Here is an 18,796-nt window from a genome sequence, read left to right as displayed (position 1 = left end):
TTGTTTTTAAAAACACGAACAGTCATAATGAGAAGATAATTGGTTTTAAGAACATTTTAAGAACATTTTTGGCAAATTTTTTAGTTTTTTTCGGACTAAGTATTTAATTTAATTAAATTCTTACTGTTCCAATGTTCCAATTCCAGATATTTAGAATTGTAAGATTTTTAAACTTTATTTATACTTGTGTAAATGATAATGAATGTAAATAAAATCGAGAGAGTATCTTAAATTTAAATGCTTGATATGTTGATATTATTGATATTATTCTTGATTTTTCCATGCGTCTTGAAAATGTCTCTTCATTTTTTTTTTAAATACCAACCGTTCCTCACAAATGCGCTGAGTGGGAAGACAGTATTATGGGTTGCCTTGTGGTGAGTTTTGACTCGATAGTTCACTATCGATAGTGCATTACCGATATTGGACACATCAATACTATCGCGGGTAGGGTCCAGCTCTAGGTCCCCCAATTTGTGGTTCGGTTTCTGGGTTTTCTTTTGTAAATATTCAAGTAATGCTGCACCTGACGGGCCAAAACTACAATGCGCGCGACGTAATCCGGAACATATTTTCGCCGCTAATCGGCGTTCTGGCCAGTCCACAAGCTGACGAGATCTGCCACCGGAACAACCTGTCCTTCGTGGAGCTCCTGCAGCCGTTCGCAAAGTTGCCCAATGACGGTGAGTGGGGTGAGGTAAACAAGGCGCAGTTTTGCATAAAAACATAGCACTCTAACTTAATTTCCGATTTTCCCCGGATGTTAACTCTTTTGTCTCCTAAAAACACACCCACTATATGAAGTATATATGTATGTACATATACATATGTACATACAATGTATTTTTTAAAGAAGTAGTTGTGCAAGAAAGTCATAAATTGTAAACAATAAATCCAATTCAATTCTTTTTTCAGCTCACTTTCGCGACGTTTCCGGGACGAGCGTTTCTGTGCGTGGACTCCGCCTCAACTTCTGTGATGTGGACTGGCGGCCGCCACAGCCCGTGTTGGCAAGAAAAATGCTAAACGAGTCGGTGACGAATGCTCACAATGACAAAACCAGACTAGCCACAATAGGTGGGAGAACCTTATAACTAGACCACAAGTACATACATACATACCTCCCCAAAACTAACGCAGCTTTCATTATTCATCCCCAGCTGACATCGACCTGGAGTTGCCGACGTCGGAGCCTTGGTTCGAGCAATGGCGTGAGACCTTCTTGACCGTTCAATTCCCGGCGGAACATGAGTTCACCCGCCATCTTCTTAGCTGCCTTCTGGTGCTGTCCAGCGCGGATCCCCAGATTGTGGAGACAGCTCACAAGCTGGGACAACGCGTCCAACAGATGCAGAGCATCACGCCTCAAAAGCTGCCAAAGTGGTTCCATCCCACTGAGGTGCTGAACAGCTATGTGGTGCTGCACGAGGCCAGCCAGGGGGATTTGTCCAAGGCTCAGCAGGGATTCGAGCTGCTGAAATCAACTTTTGGGGACAGCAAGTGCTTCTTGGTGTCCATTAACTCGCTGGATGGTCAAAGTGCCAGTGACGCTCCCGACTACTGGGCAACTTTCATCAAAAGACAACCGAAGGGAGATCCGAACATACCTTCCACGGACTTGAGCGCTCCCAAATCGCCGCAGGAGGCCGTCTCCGTTATTAGCATGCCCGCCATGCAAATGTCCCAGCTGCTGGAGGGAGCAAACAGCGCCCAGGACAGTGATCTGGCCATGCTGCATCCGCTGAGTCCCATGCAGGAGAGTGCCACGGAGGCCATTAATTCCAAATTCAGCATTAGCAGCGAGAGCATTGCCTCCCAGACCATCAACCCCAATGTATGGGCAAATGATTTGGATTCGGATGCTCCGCATGGCGGTTGCCTGACATCCCGCGATATCGACAACCTGCGCCACTTTGTACAGGACTACGCTGTGCGTGCCCTGATACCCTACATTGAGCACCTGGTGGCCATTCTGGCTGAGGGTGTGACCAATAAAAAGGGCGTAAGCAAGTCGCTGCTTAGCGCTACCAAGAGATGGTTCGTCACCAGCAAGCCGGGAGCGGGAGCAAACAATCAAAATGCAGTCATGTAAGATATCTTGAAGACTACGTAGTATTTGATAACTTTTTTCTATGTTTTATACATACAGCAAATGTAACATTTTTTAAGAAAACCCTTTTGAAGAACCTTCTAATTTCTAACATTTAAATAGTTTGTTGCGGAAATACTCCGCAACACACTAACGTTTTTATACCCTTGCAGGGTAATCTTCAGTCAGAAGTTTGCAACGTAGTGACGGACCCTATAAAGTATATATTTTCTCGATCAGCATCAAAAGCCGAGTCGATCTAGCCATGTCCGTCTGTCCGTTCTGCCCAAACTAGTCCCTTAGTTTTGAAGCTATCTGAATGAAATTTTGAAGATAGTCTTCTGTCTCATTCATATTACTATATATGTCGGAACGGGCAGGATCGGATTACTTTATCATAAAGCTGCCATAAGAATAATAAAATGTTTACGACAACAAATTATAACTTTGCTGTCTTTCAACATATTTTCATCTATTCTGAGACATGGCCATTTTCTATTATTTCTGAATTCCGGGTTCTATATTATATAGCTGCTGTAGGAGCTTTCTTTCTTATAATATCGTTTTTCCTTCTTTTATGTTTAAAGCTATACCAACGAATCTGCTGAACTGCAGACCCGAAAGTTGGGCGATCTCTACTTCATGTTCGGACATTATAATTTGGCATTCCAAGCATATCATCAGGCCAAAAGGGACTTCAATGCGGACTCGGCATGGCAGTACTATGCAGGAGCCCTGGAAATGGCTGCCCTATCCGCATTCATGCTGGGCACCGCCCATCGCAAAACCTACGACTACATGGAAGACGCCATTATGTGCTATCTTACTGTGTGCAAGTGAGTTACTCCTGGAATTTAGCGCATACATAGATCAAATCCATATTATTTATTTACAGATTGCAGCAGTTTGCCACGCGGGCAACGCTGCTCAGCATGGAGTGCCTGAAAACAGCCCGACTCTACAGTGATGTGGCCAAGCAGTTGATACGCATGACGAATGAGGAGTCGGATCTGCGGTCAGCTCTGTTGCTGGAGCAGGCCGCTTACTGTTTCCTGGTCACCCAACCGCCCATGCATCGAAAGTATGCCTTCCACATTGTCCTAGCCGGCAATCGCTACTCCAGAGCTGGCCAAAGAAAGCATGCCTATCGTTGCTATCGTCAGGCCTACCAGGTCTTCCAAAAGCGGGAGTGGAGCTTGGCGGAGGATCACATCCAGTACACGGTGGCCAAGCAGGCCTATATGTTGAAGCAACTGGAGGAGGCCAGTCACTCCTTTGCCCATTTGCTTAGGCCTGGAAGCCTGCAAAGTGCCCAGCAGCAGAGTAGTTTCCTAAAGGAGTATATTCAAACGCAGAATGTGAGTTGCAATCGATCAACTTATCACCAAAATTCTTATATTCCGTACATTTCTTTCAGGAACTTCTCAAGCGCAATCCTGAGCTGGGACTACTGCCGCATGCCTTGCCCCAAGTGGTACAATCTTCCGTTCGTGTCCTCACCCAAGTGCAATCACCTGCAGCCCTGCCGCCGCTAGTGCCGGCCACTAACATCGACATCCATTCCAACCTGACAGCCGATGAGGCTATCTGGAACAAGATGGAGGAGATGCTCGTTATCACGGCGGCAAATAACAAGCCATTTGTGTTTAAGCCGTCTCGATATTTGTACACTAAGCAACAGCCGGCAACGGAAATCCCTGTGGCTGTTCAGGGTGAGCCCATCGAGCTTGCCGTAACCCTGTCTAACAGCGTTCGTTGTGGCATAGTGCTCACAGAGATCGACTTGCTGTGGAAACTGACGATGGACAACAGCGAGGAGGTCCTTTCGAATGCCTGCGTATATGGGGAATCATCGGACAGCGCCAGCAAAATAGCCGTTGGAGCAGCAATTAAAACCAGCTGCGTGGCGTCTATTGAACTGGCCGAGCAAGCTGAGGTGACGCTGCACTTTAAGCTCACACCCAAGTTAACCGGCCGCTTGAATATTCTCGGAGTTGTTTGCCGTGTCGCAGCCATTGGAGAGCCGACGGCCAGCCTCCTTGGTTCGTTGCAGTTCGAGACGCAGCAAATCAGGCCCAACAACGCCAAGCAGTCCTCGCAGACGGTTTTGGATAACAGACTGACCATTAGATTGGTTCCCCAACAACCCGCAATGAGCGTTAGCTTCACTCCCGTTCCCAGTCAGCTTTTGACCGGCGAAATCATACCCGTCTCTGTGACTCTTCGAAACCTGGGAATTGCTCCGATTGAAGAAATCTATATGGGCTGTGATAATCCGCGATGCGTGTCTCTCCTGGACCGGCACAGTCAAATGCCGCTGGCCATGATGAGTTGTAAGTACAAACAGTGAAAAGTAAGGCACCAATTTCTGAGAACCTTTTCGTAGCCATCCGAAATTTGTCCAATGAGAAGCTTGTCAAGGACAAGGAAATCCGAGGACAGCGTGTGTTCGGACTACTGCAGCGTCCCGGGCAAGCTGCGTTGGATGCACAGCAGGGCCATACCATCTCTATGTGGCTGCAGGCGCCCCACCAGGCTGGACCCTTCACCCTTCGCCTGCTTTTCTATTACTCGCTGCCAGCCGGAGGAAGTGCACCCATCAAGTATCGCCTGGTCCGCCATATATGGCAGCTGCAGGTGGAGAGTTGCCTGCAAGCACAGGCCACGTGTGTGGTGAGCAATGCGGTGACGAATGAACTGGGCCTGGATGTGACCGTCAGGAACCAGCACTCGACGGAGCAAGCGGAGGTCTACATCAACACGATTTCCCTCTACTCCAAGGAGTTCAACCTAAGTCCGGATAGGCTGTTTGGTAATCTATTGATTTAATTACCGTGTCCCCTTGGTTTATCATTTTGTTTGTCTTTAATAGTTTTGAACAGTGTGGGAGTCGGTGCTGGACAGGCGGGAGCACAGTGCCTCAAGTCTTCCATATGCTGCAATTTCCAGTGTCGCCTGCTGGAGCGGGGGAAACGAGAAGAATTCCAAGACATTCCAGCCATCAAGACCCTGCTGCAATCGCGACTCTCCCACTTGAAGGTAATGCCAGCGCAGCACGCACAGCAGGTGGAGCAAGGCATGCCCGCGATGCATGATCCGCACAGCTTTCTCACCAACGAGGAGACGATGTTCTTCAATACCAATATCTCCACTGAGGAGTTTAATGCCAGCATTGCTGGCTACATACCGCATGCTACTCTCGTTCTGAGTTGGAGTGCTCTGGTGGCACGAGAAGAGGGATTACGACTGGCAAGCGGGCTGCATTTCATAAAGCTTTATAAACTCTTTGAAACCGGTCACTGTCCAGCGTCACCAGCGGAGGCGTTTCTGCGGAGGCGGCAGTCCTCGTACGAGCCCCTGGACAAGCTAAAGGAATTCCCTCTTCCCGATGGAGCCGTTGACAACGAAGAGGCATGCGAGCCCCTGGCCGATGATGACGAGGAGGACTACTGGGAGCCGAATGATGTCTATGTGGGCCAACGCTGTCTGCTGGAGGATGAGAGTTTTGTGATGGCGGTTAAAGCCTAAATCTGTTTGCAAATAATTACATATATTGTCTGTGTCTCAATCGGCTTGATTATGCAACAAAAATCTTGTGTTTTAAAAGCTTTAAATTCTGCCTTTCTATTTGGTTTAAGAGGTTTTCGATTTTACTAGAAACACCCACATCTGGGAAGAAACTACGACTTGGTCTTACAGATATATAGAACCATTTGAAAATTACCAAAAATATCCTTTTCGCTTGTGATTAAATTCATAATTTGTAAGTTTATTAGTTGATTGATTTAAAAAAGAATTCATTAACATTAGATTCTAAGGAAAGGCTTAAATATACAACATTAAAGTATGGTAATTGCTTTTTGGTAGTTCCTAAGCTGCTGACTAGACGAGATGGATTAGATGACGTGGCTCAGTGCGGGTTTGTCTTTTGTGGATATCAGTGGCAGCGCAAAGTAACAATCTTGGTGGCAGGACAGTAGCATTTATTGTTCGACTTAGGAGCGTTTCTTGGTCATGTACACCCGGGCCGTAGCATAAAGAACATGTGTGCAGGCGTAGATGTTGCCGAGGGCGCTACCCAAAAGAGCTCCGATTACGTTTGGTATCGGGTAGGCCTGCCAGTCACGGCCCCAATCCAGCGGCGCCACCACACTACCGGCCCAGGCCCCTAGAATTCCGCCCAGCGCATTGTACTTGAACAGATTCAGCGCCGTGTCCTCGCACTTGGTCACAAAGTCCGGTTTCTCGCAGAAGCAAACTTGTAGGGCTCCACCGCCTCCCAAGAGGAAGACTGTGGGCGACACTGTGAGCAGTGTCATCAATAGAGCCAGCACGAAGGTCTGTTCGTAGTTTCCCAGCACCGGTGCTCCCAGGATGATGCAGATAAAAGCATACAGCAGCGTGCACAGGAACTGCAGAGTAAGGCCCCCGAGCAGCTCCCGCGGTGTGAAGTATGTGGCCTTCTTTTGCCGCTGTTTCACGGTCAGAACACCATCCTCAATTCGTCCGTAGAAGCGCGCCAGAACTACTTTCAGGAGCTCGCCGATAAATACAATTGGGACTACCAGCGAATCCCAGAAGCTGCCGAGATGAGCCCAGTTCCGACGATACTGCATATACGTCATGCATATCAAAATGGTGGCCAGGCTGAGGGACACATGGAAGAGCTGGTGCTTGGTCTTCTGTTGGTCGAATCGCGAAACCATGGTTAAATGCAGTTGAATACAATTTTCTACAATCTTTTCTGCTGCCTCTTCCTGTCGCTCTTCCTTCTCACCGCTTTTCAGCACTGGGTGCACAGTGTGCAAAGTGTCGTTATATGTCAGTTGGAATAATACCCTGTATACAAGGGTATACTAGATTACATGAAATAGAGTTTGTCTAGATATAAAAAAGTAGTGAACATTTATGTTTAAAAACACCGAACCTTTTTATATTTTATAGGTCTTTATATAAATTTGCAGCTATATAATATAATAGTCAATTATATTTAAAGATCTTAATAAACCGTTCAGGTAATTTGCTAATTGTTAAACCACATCGAAATAATTAACTTTTAGATTGTACACTTTACATTTGTATTTTTAAAATTTCGTGTACATTTACTATGATAAGAGCATTATTTCAAATTCTTAAATATAAACTATGTATATTTCATGTTACAATATTTGAAAAATAACAAGGTTTTACAAATGTATATTTAATTTTTCTTTTAATTTCGCGATAGTAGCTTAGTTCGATTTGTATTGATAATTAAAAAACTTTAATTTGTTTATTTTATTTTTCAAAATGAACTAATTTGTCTTGAAATCCATAAATAGTTATTATTATCTATCAGAATTTCACAATACCATCAGTGTTTAATCATATCCCTTAATTCAACTTGTATTTAAAATTAAGAAACCTTAATTTTTTAATTTTATTTAATATTAATTTATAGGTAATTGCCAATTTTTGTAATTAATAATTTGTTTTTAAATTTAAAAAAAATTAAGAACTGAAACGAGTATAGTTTTCTGACCATCAGTGTTTTGAAAGTATTTCACAATCCTTCCCTGTTTTTAATCATTCTGCACTTTCTGGTGTGCCCACTGTGCAGGAGTCAGGCGCATTCGATTTCCAACACTGCCATCTGCTGTCATTTTATCGGCCGCTGTCACATAATCACTCTCCACACACATTTGGACTGCAAATTGTTTTTATATAGTTTTTGAATTATTTCTAAGTAAATTGCGAGGTGGAACTGTTAACAGGATGTTAGCTCGCGCTATCCGAGTGCGTCCTATGGTGCGGGGCATCGCCTCGACGTCGGTGTGGTCCGTAAACCGGCCATCTCCCAGCTCCCTGATCCATCTCTACCGGAATCGGGCGACGCACTTGCAGCGCTTTCACGGAGCCAGTATGATGGTGAAGCGCTTCTACGCCCGAAAGCGCGATGACTCCGAGGAAGATTTGATGGAGGAGGGACAGGGCATAGAACTAATGGCCGAGCGGAACTCGCAGCTGCCGGCCACGCTGGTGGTTCCGGACGTATGGCCACACGTTCCGCTACTGGCAATGGGCAAGAATCCGCTGTTTCCGCGCTTCATGAAGATTGTGGAGGTAACGTTATCGGACGTTCCTTAATAGAATATCATTGCTAATTATGCGCACACTTATTCCCAAGGTTTCCAATCCCATCGTCATGGAACTGCTGCGACGCAAGGTAAAGCTAAACCAACCCTACGTGGGCGTCTTTCTCAAGAAAACCGATGGCGAGGAGGAGCTGATCCACAACTTGGATGATGTCTATAGCATCGGCACCTTTGCGCAAATTCAGGAGCTGCAGGACCTGGGCGACAAGTTGCGCATGGTGGTCGTTGCTCATCGACGCATTCGGATCACAGGACAGGTCATCGAGGATCTGCCGACTCCCAAGCCCGGTAAGCGCCCCGACATACACTAAGCGCCCACATGTTGTGACATACATATGTTCTTGATCTTAGTGAAAATGACAACTTTGCATTATCCACTATTTAATATTAAATTAAACATCCCAGCTGAAGATCAATCGACTGATCAAGCCGAGGCAGCGCCAGCGAGGTCGCGATACGAGTCGACCCGCAAGCCCCGTGGAAGGGTTCCAAGGCGACAGGCTGGAAAATTAAACGAACCGGCAGCCCAGGAGGAAATGGTTCAGAAAGAGACACAGGAGCCGCCATTGCGGTCAGGCAAAGTCGAGCACGTGAGTGTGCCCAAGCCTCCCGTGGAAGAAAAAAAAGTGGAGGCCGAAGCCATTGCCGAGGCTGATGTCGAAGGAGTTGCCGCAAAAACATCGTCGAGCCCCCTGCCAGTGCTCATTGTGGAGGTTGAAAACGTTAAGCAACCGGTCTACAAGCAAACCGAAGAAGTCAAGGCCCTGACCCAGGAAATAATCAAGACTCTTCGGGATATTATAACTATGAATCCATTGTATAGGTAAGTCACCCTGAAATAGAAACCAGGCGGCCGACTTATCATACTTGTATGCCTTGTTCTAGGGAAAGTCTCCAGCAGATGCTACACCAGAACCAAAGAATCGTTGACAATCCAATTTATCTTTGCGACCTGGGAGCTTCCCTTTCGGCTGGCGAGCCCGCTGAGCTCCAAAAGATCCTCGAAGAAACGGATGTAATTGAGAGTGTCGTCAGTGCTGTAATATATTTTCTAAAGTTATTTTCGATTGTCAGATTCCAGAACGCCTGCAGCTGGCCTTGACTCTGCTGAAGAAGGAGCTGGAACTGTCGCGACTGCAGCAGAAGATTGGTCGCGAGGTGGAAGAGAAGGTCAAGCAGCAGCATCGTAAGTATATACTTCAGGAGCAGCTGAAGGTAATCAAAAAGGAGCTGGGTATCGAAAAAGACGACAAAGACGCCATTGGCGAGAAGTATCGCGAAAAACTAAAGGATAAAACCGTTCCTGAAAGCATAATGACGGTTATTGACGAGGAGCTGGCCAAGCTAAACTTCCTGGAGAGTCACAGCTCTGAGTTCAAGTGAGTATTAAGAACGTTCTGAAAAGACTTAGTTCATAAAAAACTATCCTTTAATACGTAGTGTAACCCGCAACTACCTCGACTGGCTCACATCCCTGCCCTGGGGAGTGATCAGCACCGAAAATCTATGTCTGGACAAGGCCACCGAAATCCTAAACAACGACCACTATGGCATGGAGGACATCAAGAAGCGTATTTTGGAGTTCATTGCCGTCAGTTCCCTAAAAGGCACCACCCAAGGCAAGATACTGTGCTTCCATGGGCCTCCCGGCGTGGGCAAGACCAGTATAGCCAAGTCCATCGCTCGGGCCTTGAACCGAGAGTACTTCCGCTTCAGTGTGGGCGGAATGACGGACGTGGCCGAGATCAAGGGACACCGGCGTACCTATGTGGGTGCCATGCCAGGCAAGCTGATTCAGTGCCTGAAGAAGACCAAGATCGAGAATCCTCTGGTTCTCATCGACGAGGTGGACAAGATTGGCAAGTAAGGACAAAACTAAAAAAATACCATAAAAGTCCAATGTTTTATAAAATGTAAATTTATAAAGGGGTTATCAGGGCGATCCCAGCTCGGCCTTGCTGGAACTCCTTGATCCTGAACAGAACGCCAATTTCCTGGACCACTATCTGGACGTTCCAGTGGACTTGTCGCGAGTCCTCTTCATCTGCACGGCCAACGTGATCGACACCATCCCCGAGCCGCTGAGGGATCGCATGGAGTTGATTGAGATGTCTGGATATGTGGCGGAGGAGAAGATCGCTATAGCCCGCCAGTACCTGATGCCGCAGGCCATGAAAGACTGCGGACTGACGGATAAGCAGATAAACATCAGCGAGGACGCCTTGAACATGCTGATCCGCAGCTATTGCCGGGAGTCCGGCGTTCGCAATCTGCAAAAGCACATCGAAAAGGTCATTCGGAAGGTGGCCTTCCGGCTGGTCAAGAAGGAGGGCGAGCACTTCCCAGTCAACGCAGACAACTTGACGACATTCCTGGGCAAGCAGATCTTTAGCTCGGATCGCATGTACGAAACCACGCCGGTTGGCGTGGTCATGGGTCTGGCCTGGACGGCCATGGGAGGCTCCTCGCTCTACATCGAGACATCCAAGCGACACATACGTTATGGAGAGAAAGCGGACACGCCTGCTGCTGGTGGCACCTTGCACATCACCGGAAATCTGGGGGATGTCATGAAGGAGTCGGCCCAAATTGCGTTGACCGTGGCGCGTAACTTTTTGCACTCGCTGGATCCAAAGAATCTGTTCCTGGAGAAAGAGTGAGTGTTGCAAAAAATAGAAGGCCAAGTTGTTTATCCCTTCATGGGTTCCGGCTCCGTTTTCCCCAATTGAAATACTACAACGTTTCATGGTCTTTATAGGCATATCCACGTCCACGTGCCCGAGGGTGCAACACCCAAAGATGGGCCCAGCGCTGGCATCACCCTCATCACAGCCCTGGTGTCCCTGGCCACGGGAAAGCCAGTGCGGCAAGATGTGGCAATGACAGGTGAAGTGTCGCTGAAGGGAAAAGTTCTTCCCGTTGGAGGCATCAAAGAGAAGACCATTGCCGTAAGCTAACCCTATAAATACATCTTGTTGTGGGCTACAAATGGGTTCTTCCTCTTTTCAGGCCCGTCGTAGTGGTGTCAACTGCCTAATCCTGCCCGTCGATAACAAGAAGGACTTCGAGGAGCTGCCTTCATATATTACCGAGGGGCTAGAGGTGCACTTCGCCGCCACCTACGACGATGTCTATAAAATAGCCTTCTCCGATGCCACCAAGACGACGAGCAAAACCGAAGTCGAGCACGAGCCGCTACAGCGAAAGGTCTCCAGCGCGGCCGCGGCCAAGGCAGAGGCTTGGCATTAACTATAGTCTTAGCTAGGGGGTTGTTCCGGGGTTCTGGTGTGCATATTTTTGATATTGACATCAATCGTTATCAGGTTAATTCGTGTATTTAGGTCGTAGCATTTGTTTAACATAATGCCAAGTAAATTGAATGCACTGACAAACTATCAACAGCCCGGCTTATACCTTAGGTATCCGCGTTGGCCAAAATCCAATCCAAGTAGCGATCCACACGGGTGTAAATACCCGGACGGCCGCGCTGGCCGCAGCCGACGCCCCAGGACACGATGCCAATGGTGACCCAGCGCTGATTGGGAAGCTGTACTAGCAGCGGTCCCCCGCTATCGCCCTGACAGGAGTCCTGTCCACCATCGGGAAATCCAGCACACAGGGCGGTGTCAGGAACGTGCTGAACTAAGGCGGCGCGACATTCGGACTGCTTCCAAACTGGTAGGTTGACCTAAAAGTGGACAAATATTTTATTTTTATTAGATTCTATAACGAGCTATTAAGGGGGGATATACATGTAAGCGGTCAAAATTTGGCCATTTTTCGTGAATTTTTTTTTATAAGAAATAGTCAAGAAATCGTCGTGAAACTTTGGAAATAGTTAAAAGTAGAATTAGAGATGATAAAAAAAATTAGTTATAAACAATATTTTATAAAATGGCGGACTTATGGAACATATGCCGTAGCGCCTCGAGCTTCGAGTTGCCGTGCTATGGACACGATAGAGCTCGTAATTCCTGTCCGAAATCCGTAAACTAAATTTTTTTGTATTCATTACACCTTTATCTTCTATTTGAACCTAAAAAATCAAAGAGAAATCAAGACGAAAAAAATAAATTTTGATTTGACGGAAAAAATGCCATTTTTAGGTGATCAGTTTTCACTTCCCACCCTCTTAAAAAATAGTAATACTCAGTTTTATAACAACCATGTAGGTTCAAATAGAAGATAATTTCATGCTGATCATAATAATTTTTGATTCACTCCGATATGTTACATAGTTTTTTGGGAATCGTGTCCATAGCATAGGTAGAAATTCAAAAATTAGAAGCTGAGAAAAAGACGTTTAAAGTTTTTGATGCGCCCACGTTAACACTTGTGAACCTTGCGTGCATACTTGATTTGAGGCACTTAGAGTTGGAATTCGATTATGAAACTTACACACTATATTCTTTAAATAATTAACTATTTTTTAAACCAAAAAAAAAATTTGCCCAAAAAATTTTGGTTTACATGTATATCCCCCCTTAAGGTTGCCTTATAAGGTTAAAAACTTTAATGTATTATTATTATAAACGTTTTAAAAGTTACAGTTGCTACGGTTACTTTAGATAAAAATAGATAAAGAAACGACAGTACACAAGCGAGTCTGGAGCCAGAGAAAGTGTTCTCTATAATATACTGTAGAAAGGAAAACGCTTTTTGAAGGTCGTAACATTTAGCGTTTTATTTAGCTCCTTTCATTGGTCCAAATATTAAATTTGGTTAATTTTTCTGTTTTAAGGTTTTTGCAAAATTCACACGCAATAAAAACGGAGATGGTTTTTGAGGTCGACCAATTCAACCGCAAAAATTTCTAAAGATCCAGCGGCTTTTAATGGGAATAATTTTGCACTAATGCCAATTAAAAATGGATTTTTTTTTAATGATTAGCATTCTTAGTTTAATTCAATTCATAAAAGAAAGCGACAATAAAAAATTGAACTGTTATTGCAAATCGCTTATTTTCTTTTGTAATGTACAAGTAAAAAGGAAAAAATAATAGCATAATGCCTCTGGTTTAAAAGGTGTTATCAACCAAAAAACATGACCTTTTATGATGTTTTCCATAAAAAAAAAAAGGAAAATCAAGTTTAAGCTACATTGCTTTCGAAAACTTCGATATCTTTTTAAAACACTTCTTAATGTAACTATTAAACAAAAAAGAAAAGATTTTTAAGAACTTTTACTTTTTTGGCCGCGGCAGACTTTTCTGCCGAAATGCCCTGGTCTAAGCTAAAATTAAAGTAGGCAATAATATAATACTCACCTCCATTAGTATGTTTGAATGAGGCCCACCGAACATCTGAGTGCCCCAACCCGTAACAATGGCGTTCCTCCCCGTCCAATCCTCATTCACCGGTGGCATGCAAACTGGCCAGATGTAGGTGTTGAATAGCGTAGCTCGGTCGATCCGGATAATGGCAATATCATTATCGTAGTTTTGTGGATTGAAATCAATGTGAAGGACCATATTGGCAATGCGGAAATCCCTCGCCCTCGTCTCATTCACCATGTGAGTGTTGTACTCGCCCAATCGGACAAAGATATCCTCCTTTTTCTTGCCGTGGATGCAGTGGGCGGCGGTGAGGACATGGCGGTCGGTGATCAGGGCACCACCGCACCACACGAAGGGAAGACCCTCCCTTAGTAGGGCTGCCATCCAGGGCCACTCGTCCGGTTCGGCTGGCCGGCCTCCAGTGAGCCTGGGGTATTGCCTAGTGGTAATCCCACAGCCACGCTGCTCCGGTTTGTTCACGATGCGCGGCTCGTCCTGATCTTGGCTGGTCACGATCTGCGGGCTTAAGCGGTTGCTGGTCATCTGATCAGTACAGCAAATGCCTATGGAGCTACGGAGGAAGTACATATTTAGGACTGTGATTAAGTACGAGCTTGATAAGTAAGTTAAAGATTATAAAAGCCAGTGTAGGGGATTTTATATATTGTTTAAACTAAACCCAGATCAAGTTTCGTTAAAATGTATATAACTTTTTTATCACTAACGAGTTGTGACAATAGCAACAGCGCGCATCCAATCCTATCGTAAGTATTAAACATATATGGATAAAATTCCAACATGAAGTATAGTAAAAATATCGCGCTTAATATTACACAGGCCCACATCTTTTTGGATATAAGAACCGAAAGGATTCTGATGAACTCGAATCCGACCTCAGAAAGTTATATACATATATGTAAAACGTCGCGTTATTGAGATATTCCATTTTAAAAGTGTCAAAATTACGGTTTAAGGGTACGTTTGAGGTGCTGTAACTTAAATACGATTGTTTTTTTAAAAACGATCCTTATGTTATCACAAAATATTGTTCTTCTTTTGAATTAATATCTAAGCCAGTGATGCTAACGAGTTCGAATAAATCAAAGTTTTGGACTGCCAAATGAAAGGTCCAGTAGTTCAAAATAATGTAATATTTTATAAGATAATACAAGAGGTGTCTTGCGAAAAATGACGATCTAAATTCAAAAGCAAATATCTCAAAAACCCATGAAGTTTTTAAAAATTTTAAAAACAATTTTTTTTTTTGAGTGGCAAGAATTTTTCTCTGAGATGTTGTAACATCCTTTTGAAAACAACTTGTATTGATGTTACAGCACCTTAAAAGTACCCAAAATCAGTAGTATATATTGTACTTTTATCTCAAAACCCTGAAATTGATTGAGTTAACCGCATGAAAAACCTTTGGAAAAGTGTATTACGGAATATTCCGGTTCCGGTTCTTCAACCCACCTTTTCTCAATTATGCATAGCTGGGAGACTAGGCGCCATACATCATTCTTGAGCTCCGGCATGCGGCAGTAGATGATGTGTCGACAGCGGCCAGATTCACCCAGCGGAGTGCTGCAGGGACCATAATCCTTGTTCTCCTACACATGATAAATATAGTTATTATGAAGATACGCAAATTTGATGAGATGACTCACCAGCAACTGGGAGGCGGGAGCTTGTCGCTTGTTAAGACGGTGGTGTGTCAGATAATTCGCATCGCCATTTTCCTTGCTGTGATTTCCTTGGCTGTATAGTTGGTTTTCGGACTCTCCCCATTGGAACTCATCATTATCGCTCAAGTCGAGAAGGTCTTTATAGTAATTGATAGCTGATAATTAGCTTATCTTATTGTGTATTAGAAAAAATACAAGCTTACCTATGTAATCACTGGACACAGTTTTGGCCAACACCTGTTGGAAGCTCACAAAGCCCAGTAGAGCCAATGAAGTCCAGAAAAAGGCCTTCATTTTGAGATTTTTTGCCAACTATTAGACTTTTTTTTATCGCGTGCCGCTTCCGTTGACAGTTAAACCCGCTCTGCTATGCGCAATTCTCCGGCGCTACTGATCCGACTGTATATAGCTACTTAGTGTAGCTACTCAGGTGGGATCAGCTAACTTATTTCTTACCTTGAGCCCTGTTTATGAACTTGATCGGTGCGTTGGCACTTTCGGGTTTTCCTGGCTTATAAAGAGACGACCAGTCCCGTCGCGTAGCTGTAAGCTCGGTTCGCAGACAGAAGCTCTCTGGGATAGGAACTGCCACTTATATACTTCGTAGTTATCATGAATGCTAAAGTACTCTGAGTACTTTCTGCGTTTGGCTTATCTCCGGACTGAGAGAGCGAGCCGCTGTAATGCCGGTCCCCTTTAATGCTTATGAGGATAGACCCAATTTCGCATGGTATTTTATCAAAATGTTGCAAACTACAACTGAGCTACAACCAAGTATGACGCAACTTGGCTCCAGGGGCACAGTTTCGAATTGATGATCCACTCCGATTCTCCAATTCCAGGCGAGGGAAACGTGATGTGCATTGCTAATGATCCGGTCCGGTGGGTTTTGCTTCCATAGAAGTAAGACGTTACGAATTTGTATTTTCTATATTTAATTGCTGTTTGACGCTTGCACATCAAAACAGTAATAAGTTACAAGTTGCATGCGAAAACTGGAATCAGGAAAGGTTCTGTCATATAATATCTAAAAACTACACACATCACGACTAAATAGTTTACTTTAAATACGTTTAAAATAAATATATAATGTAAAAACATACCATATTTGCAGCACTTGCTTATAATTTCAAAATAAAGTCCTAATATTATTGTGTATTAAATTAGACCTCGATAAGCAAAAACAATAACCAAAAACCTAACACACTTAGATGTTGTTTTTGGCGACTTTTCCTTTTCTGTAAACTGGTCCCAGTACATAAATTGATTTGATATACTGTTGAATATATTCTTAGTTTTTTTCTGGTAGGTGGACCGATCAGATCCATTCCGGTATATGGTAGATGCAATAGAGAGATGGTCCAATTTAAACCTTTTTACACCCTGTTGCTCCTATCGTTAACTTAATAACCTAATTTGTCATATCGCACTCTTATAATTAGAGGGATATAGACAGGCCTGTTGTTAAGTCTGACATTAATTGCACTTTATGGGGTACAAGGCGTGCATATTAAAGTTTTGCTGTCCTATAGGGTAATTCTTTCTTGATTAATTACCAGTCCCGCCCATTTAATAGCCACCTGATCCGTTCAATAGGTTGGTCTATAAAGGCCACCCTTCACAGGCTTGTCGACGTATTTCGTTTCCGTCATTATGAAGTATAGGATACGACATTCGTCCGCCTTGTTGGTCATTATCCTGCTGGTGCTTGGTTTACTGCTACCCTTTCCCGGAATGGCAATGACCATGGATCAGTTCATGAGCTCGCTGGATATGATGCGCAATGGATGTGCGCCCAAATTTAAAATTAGTGTTGAAGATCTCGATCGCCTGCGCGTAGGTGATTTGAATTTTGAGCCTTCGCACGATTTAATGGTAGGTCTGGTGCAACAAAATCTTTATATGCAGCAGATCAAGATGACTCTAAGCCCGAGAGACTAATCTGCATGGACTCGGCGGTGGATGATCATCAGTAGTACAAATGTTTTAGGGATTCAAACTTTCGGCTGTCACTTAAGTACATTTTTTTCCAGTGCTATACAAAATGTATATCCCTGATGGTTGGCACGGTTAATAAAAAAGGAGAGTTCAACGCCGCAAAGGCGCTGGCCCAGCTCCCCTATTTGGTTCCGACGGAAATGATGGATATGTCCAAGAGGTCGGTGGTGGCCTGCAAGGATGCGCGTAAGTAAAGCTTCAGTCTTAGACCTTTTTAACACATCTTATATAATTGGTCAACCGCAGATAAAGCATTCAAGGAGCCTTGCGAAAGGGTTTACCAAACAACCAAGTGCCTGGCTGAAAATGGCGAAGGATTATTTAGATGGCCTTAGGTTAACAGGAATTGGTTGTTGCATAATATGATTCAAAAAAGCCATCATAGTGGCATCTTCCAATCAATAAGAGCTAATAAATTAACTTCTTACATCCTATATTGTATAATACTTTATAGGCTATTAAAGAAAGTGATTTTATTTAAAAGTTCCAAATTATTTACTTTAAAGATACGAGGGAGAGCACACATTACGGTAAGTACATATGAATACTACGATGTACATATATCGCATGCAGCTTCCGATTTGTTAACTGGTTAAAAATGGCGTGCAAGTGCGTTGCTTAATTACCGGAGCTGGCTTTTAATTGCCACCTGGTCAACCCAATAAAGACCCTATAAAGGTTCCCCTTCCGTAGAATAGTCGACATTTGTTGTTCCCGCCACAATGAAACATTGGAAACGACGATCATTCGCCTTGCTGGCCATTGTCCTGCAGGTTCTGGTCTTGCTGGAGCCAGGAATGACCATGACCATGGATCAGTTTATGTCCTCGCTGGACATGATAAGAAGTGGCTGTGCCCCCAAGTTTAAGCTTCGTAATGAGGATTTAGATCGGCTGCGAGATGGAGATTTTAGTTTTGAACCATCACACGATTTAATGGTGAGTAAGAAGTTAACATCGTGTTTGTTGTAGAGTATCCTTGAACCTTTAAAGGTATATCACTATCCACTGAACATAATATTTACTTTATGTTTTTGCTTCAGTGTTATACCAAGTGCGTATCCCTAATGGCAGGCACGGTGAATAAAAAAGGAGAGTTCAATGCCGCAAAGGCGCTGGCGCAGCTTCCCCATCTGGTGCCTACAGAGATGTTAGAGGTCACCCGACGGTCAGTGGAGGCCTGCAGGGATGCGCGTAAGTGCTTTTTGATTTCTGAATTTTCTTTATTAATCCTCAGTTGTGGTTGACACCCGCAGATAAGCCTTACAAGGAGTCGTGCGAGAGGGTTTTTCAAACAGCCAAGTGCCTGGCTGCCAACGCGGAAGGAACTTTCAAGTGGCCGTAGGTTAAATACCTATGAGGATTCAAGGCAGACACATTTTTCGAAGCATTTTATTAATTCGCACCTTAACAGTTTCATAAAAAAAAGTGAATAAAGCAATTTCTTGGTTACAGGACTTGTATATCACTGGTGTAGAAATGGTATAAGATGCGACCTAGCTAGACTCGCACAAATTTTTATTGTGTCTGGAACCAGTTCTATAGCGTTAGGCATCTTATCTTTTGTCTGTGGCTGGGGCCTATAAAAGCCAGCGTTTCACTTGGATGGCTGGCGATTT

General features: G+C 44.3%; 6 protein-coding genes across 8 annotated transcripts; 4 read left to right on the top strand and 2 right to left on the bottom strand.

Annotated features, from left to right (window-relative positions):
- The first annotated feature begins 440 nt into the window (after positions 1–440).
- l(3)76BDm (trafficking protein particle complex subunit 8 homolog l(3)76BDm) lies at positions 441–5,703 on the top strand. The gene is made up of 8 exons (XM_017179010.3): positions 441–683; positions 916–1,077; positions 1,161–2,088; positions 2,677–2,925; positions 2,985–3,447; positions 3,507–4,422; positions 4,476–4,901; positions 4,962–5,703. The coding sequence occupies exons 1-8, from the start codon at positions 518–520 to the stop codon at positions 5,615–5,617; spliced, it is 3,966 nt and encodes a 1,321-aa protein (XP_017034499.1). The 5' UTR covers positions 441–517; the 3' UTR covers positions 5,618–5,703.
- A 121-nt stretch (positions 5,704–5,824) lies between these two features.
- Positions 5,825–6,936, bottom strand: PIG-F (phosphatidylinositol glycan anchor biosynthesis class F). The gene has a single exon (XM_017179011.3). The coding sequence runs from the start codon at positions 6,793–6,795 to the stop codon at positions 6,085–6,087; it is 711 nt and encodes a 236-aa protein (XP_017034500.1). The 5' UTR covers positions 6,796–6,936; the 3' UTR covers positions 5,825–6,084.
- A 786-nt stretch (positions 6,937–7,722) lies between these two features.
- On the top strand, positions 7,723–11,622 carry Lon (Lon protease). 2 transcript variants are annotated; one of them, XM_017179006.3, is made up of 9 exons: positions 7,723–8,191; positions 8,256–8,511; positions 8,575–9,046; positions 9,109–9,238; positions 9,298–9,602; positions 9,664–10,086; positions 10,151–10,879; positions 10,982–11,171; positions 11,233–11,622. In XM_017179006.3, exons 1-9 carry the CDS (start codon positions 7,844–7,846, stop codon positions 11,470–11,472), a joined length of 3,093 nt encoding a protein of 1,030 aa, XP_017034495.1. In that variant the 5' UTR covers positions 7,723–7,843; the 3' UTR covers positions 11,473–11,622. The 2 variants fall into 2 exon arrangements, with proteins under 2 accessions (XP_017034495.1, XP_017034496.1); XM_017179007.3 differs by having other exon boundaries at positions 7,724–8,191; positions 8,629–9,046.
- Positions 11,540–15,969, bottom strand: LOC108083280 (trypsin-1). The gene is made up of 5 exons (XM_017179008.3): positions 15,384–15,969; positions 15,163–15,317; positions 14,969–15,105; positions 13,490–14,069; positions 11,540–11,911 (listed from the first exon to the last, which is right to left on the bottom strand). Exons 1-5 carry the CDS (start codon positions 15,472–15,474, stop codon positions 11,639–11,641), a joined length of 1,236 nt encoding a protein of 411 aa, XP_017034497.1. The 5' UTR covers positions 15,475–15,969; the 3' UTR covers positions 11,540–11,638.
- On the top strand, positions 13,999–17,612 carry LOC108083250 (general odorant-binding protein lush-like). Its single transcript, XM_017178956.3, has 5 exons — positions 13,999–14,119; positions 14,182–14,262; positions 16,777–17,055; positions 17,214–17,364; positions 17,425–17,612. The coding sequence occupies exons 3-5, from the start codon at positions 16,834–16,836 to the stop codon at positions 17,511–17,513; spliced, it is 462 nt and encodes a 153-aa protein (XP_017034445.1). The 5' UTR covers positions 13,999–14,119; positions 14,182–14,262; positions 16,777–16,833; the 3' UTR covers positions 17,514–17,612.
- Positions 17,541–18,602, top strand: lush. 2 transcript variants are annotated; one of them, XM_017178954.3, is made up of 4 exons: positions 17,541–17,708; positions 17,877–18,116; positions 18,221–18,371; positions 18,434–18,602. In XM_017178954.3, the coding sequence occupies exons 1-4, from the start codon at positions 17,541–17,543 to the stop codon at positions 18,520–18,522; spliced, it is 648 nt and encodes a 215-aa protein (XP_017034443.1). In that variant the 3' UTR covers positions 18,523–18,602. The 2 variants fall into 2 exon arrangements, with proteins under 2 accessions (XP_017034443.1, XP_017034444.1); XM_017178955.2 differs by having other exon boundaries at positions 17,594–17,708; positions 17,872–18,116.
- The last annotated feature ends 194 nt before the right edge of the window (positions 18,603–18,796 follow it).

This window comes from Drosophila kikkawai, chromosome 3L (assembly GCF_030179895.1).
Source record: "Drosophila kikkawai strain 14028-0561.14 chromosome 3L, DkikHiC1v2, whole genome shotgun sequence".
Lineage (NCBI taxonomy): Eukaryota > Metazoa > Arthropoda > Insecta > Diptera > Drosophilidae > Drosophila > Drosophila kikkawai.
The sequence above is the reverse complement of the archived record's forward strand: the minus strand, read 5'-3'. Positions and strand labels throughout refer to the sequence as shown.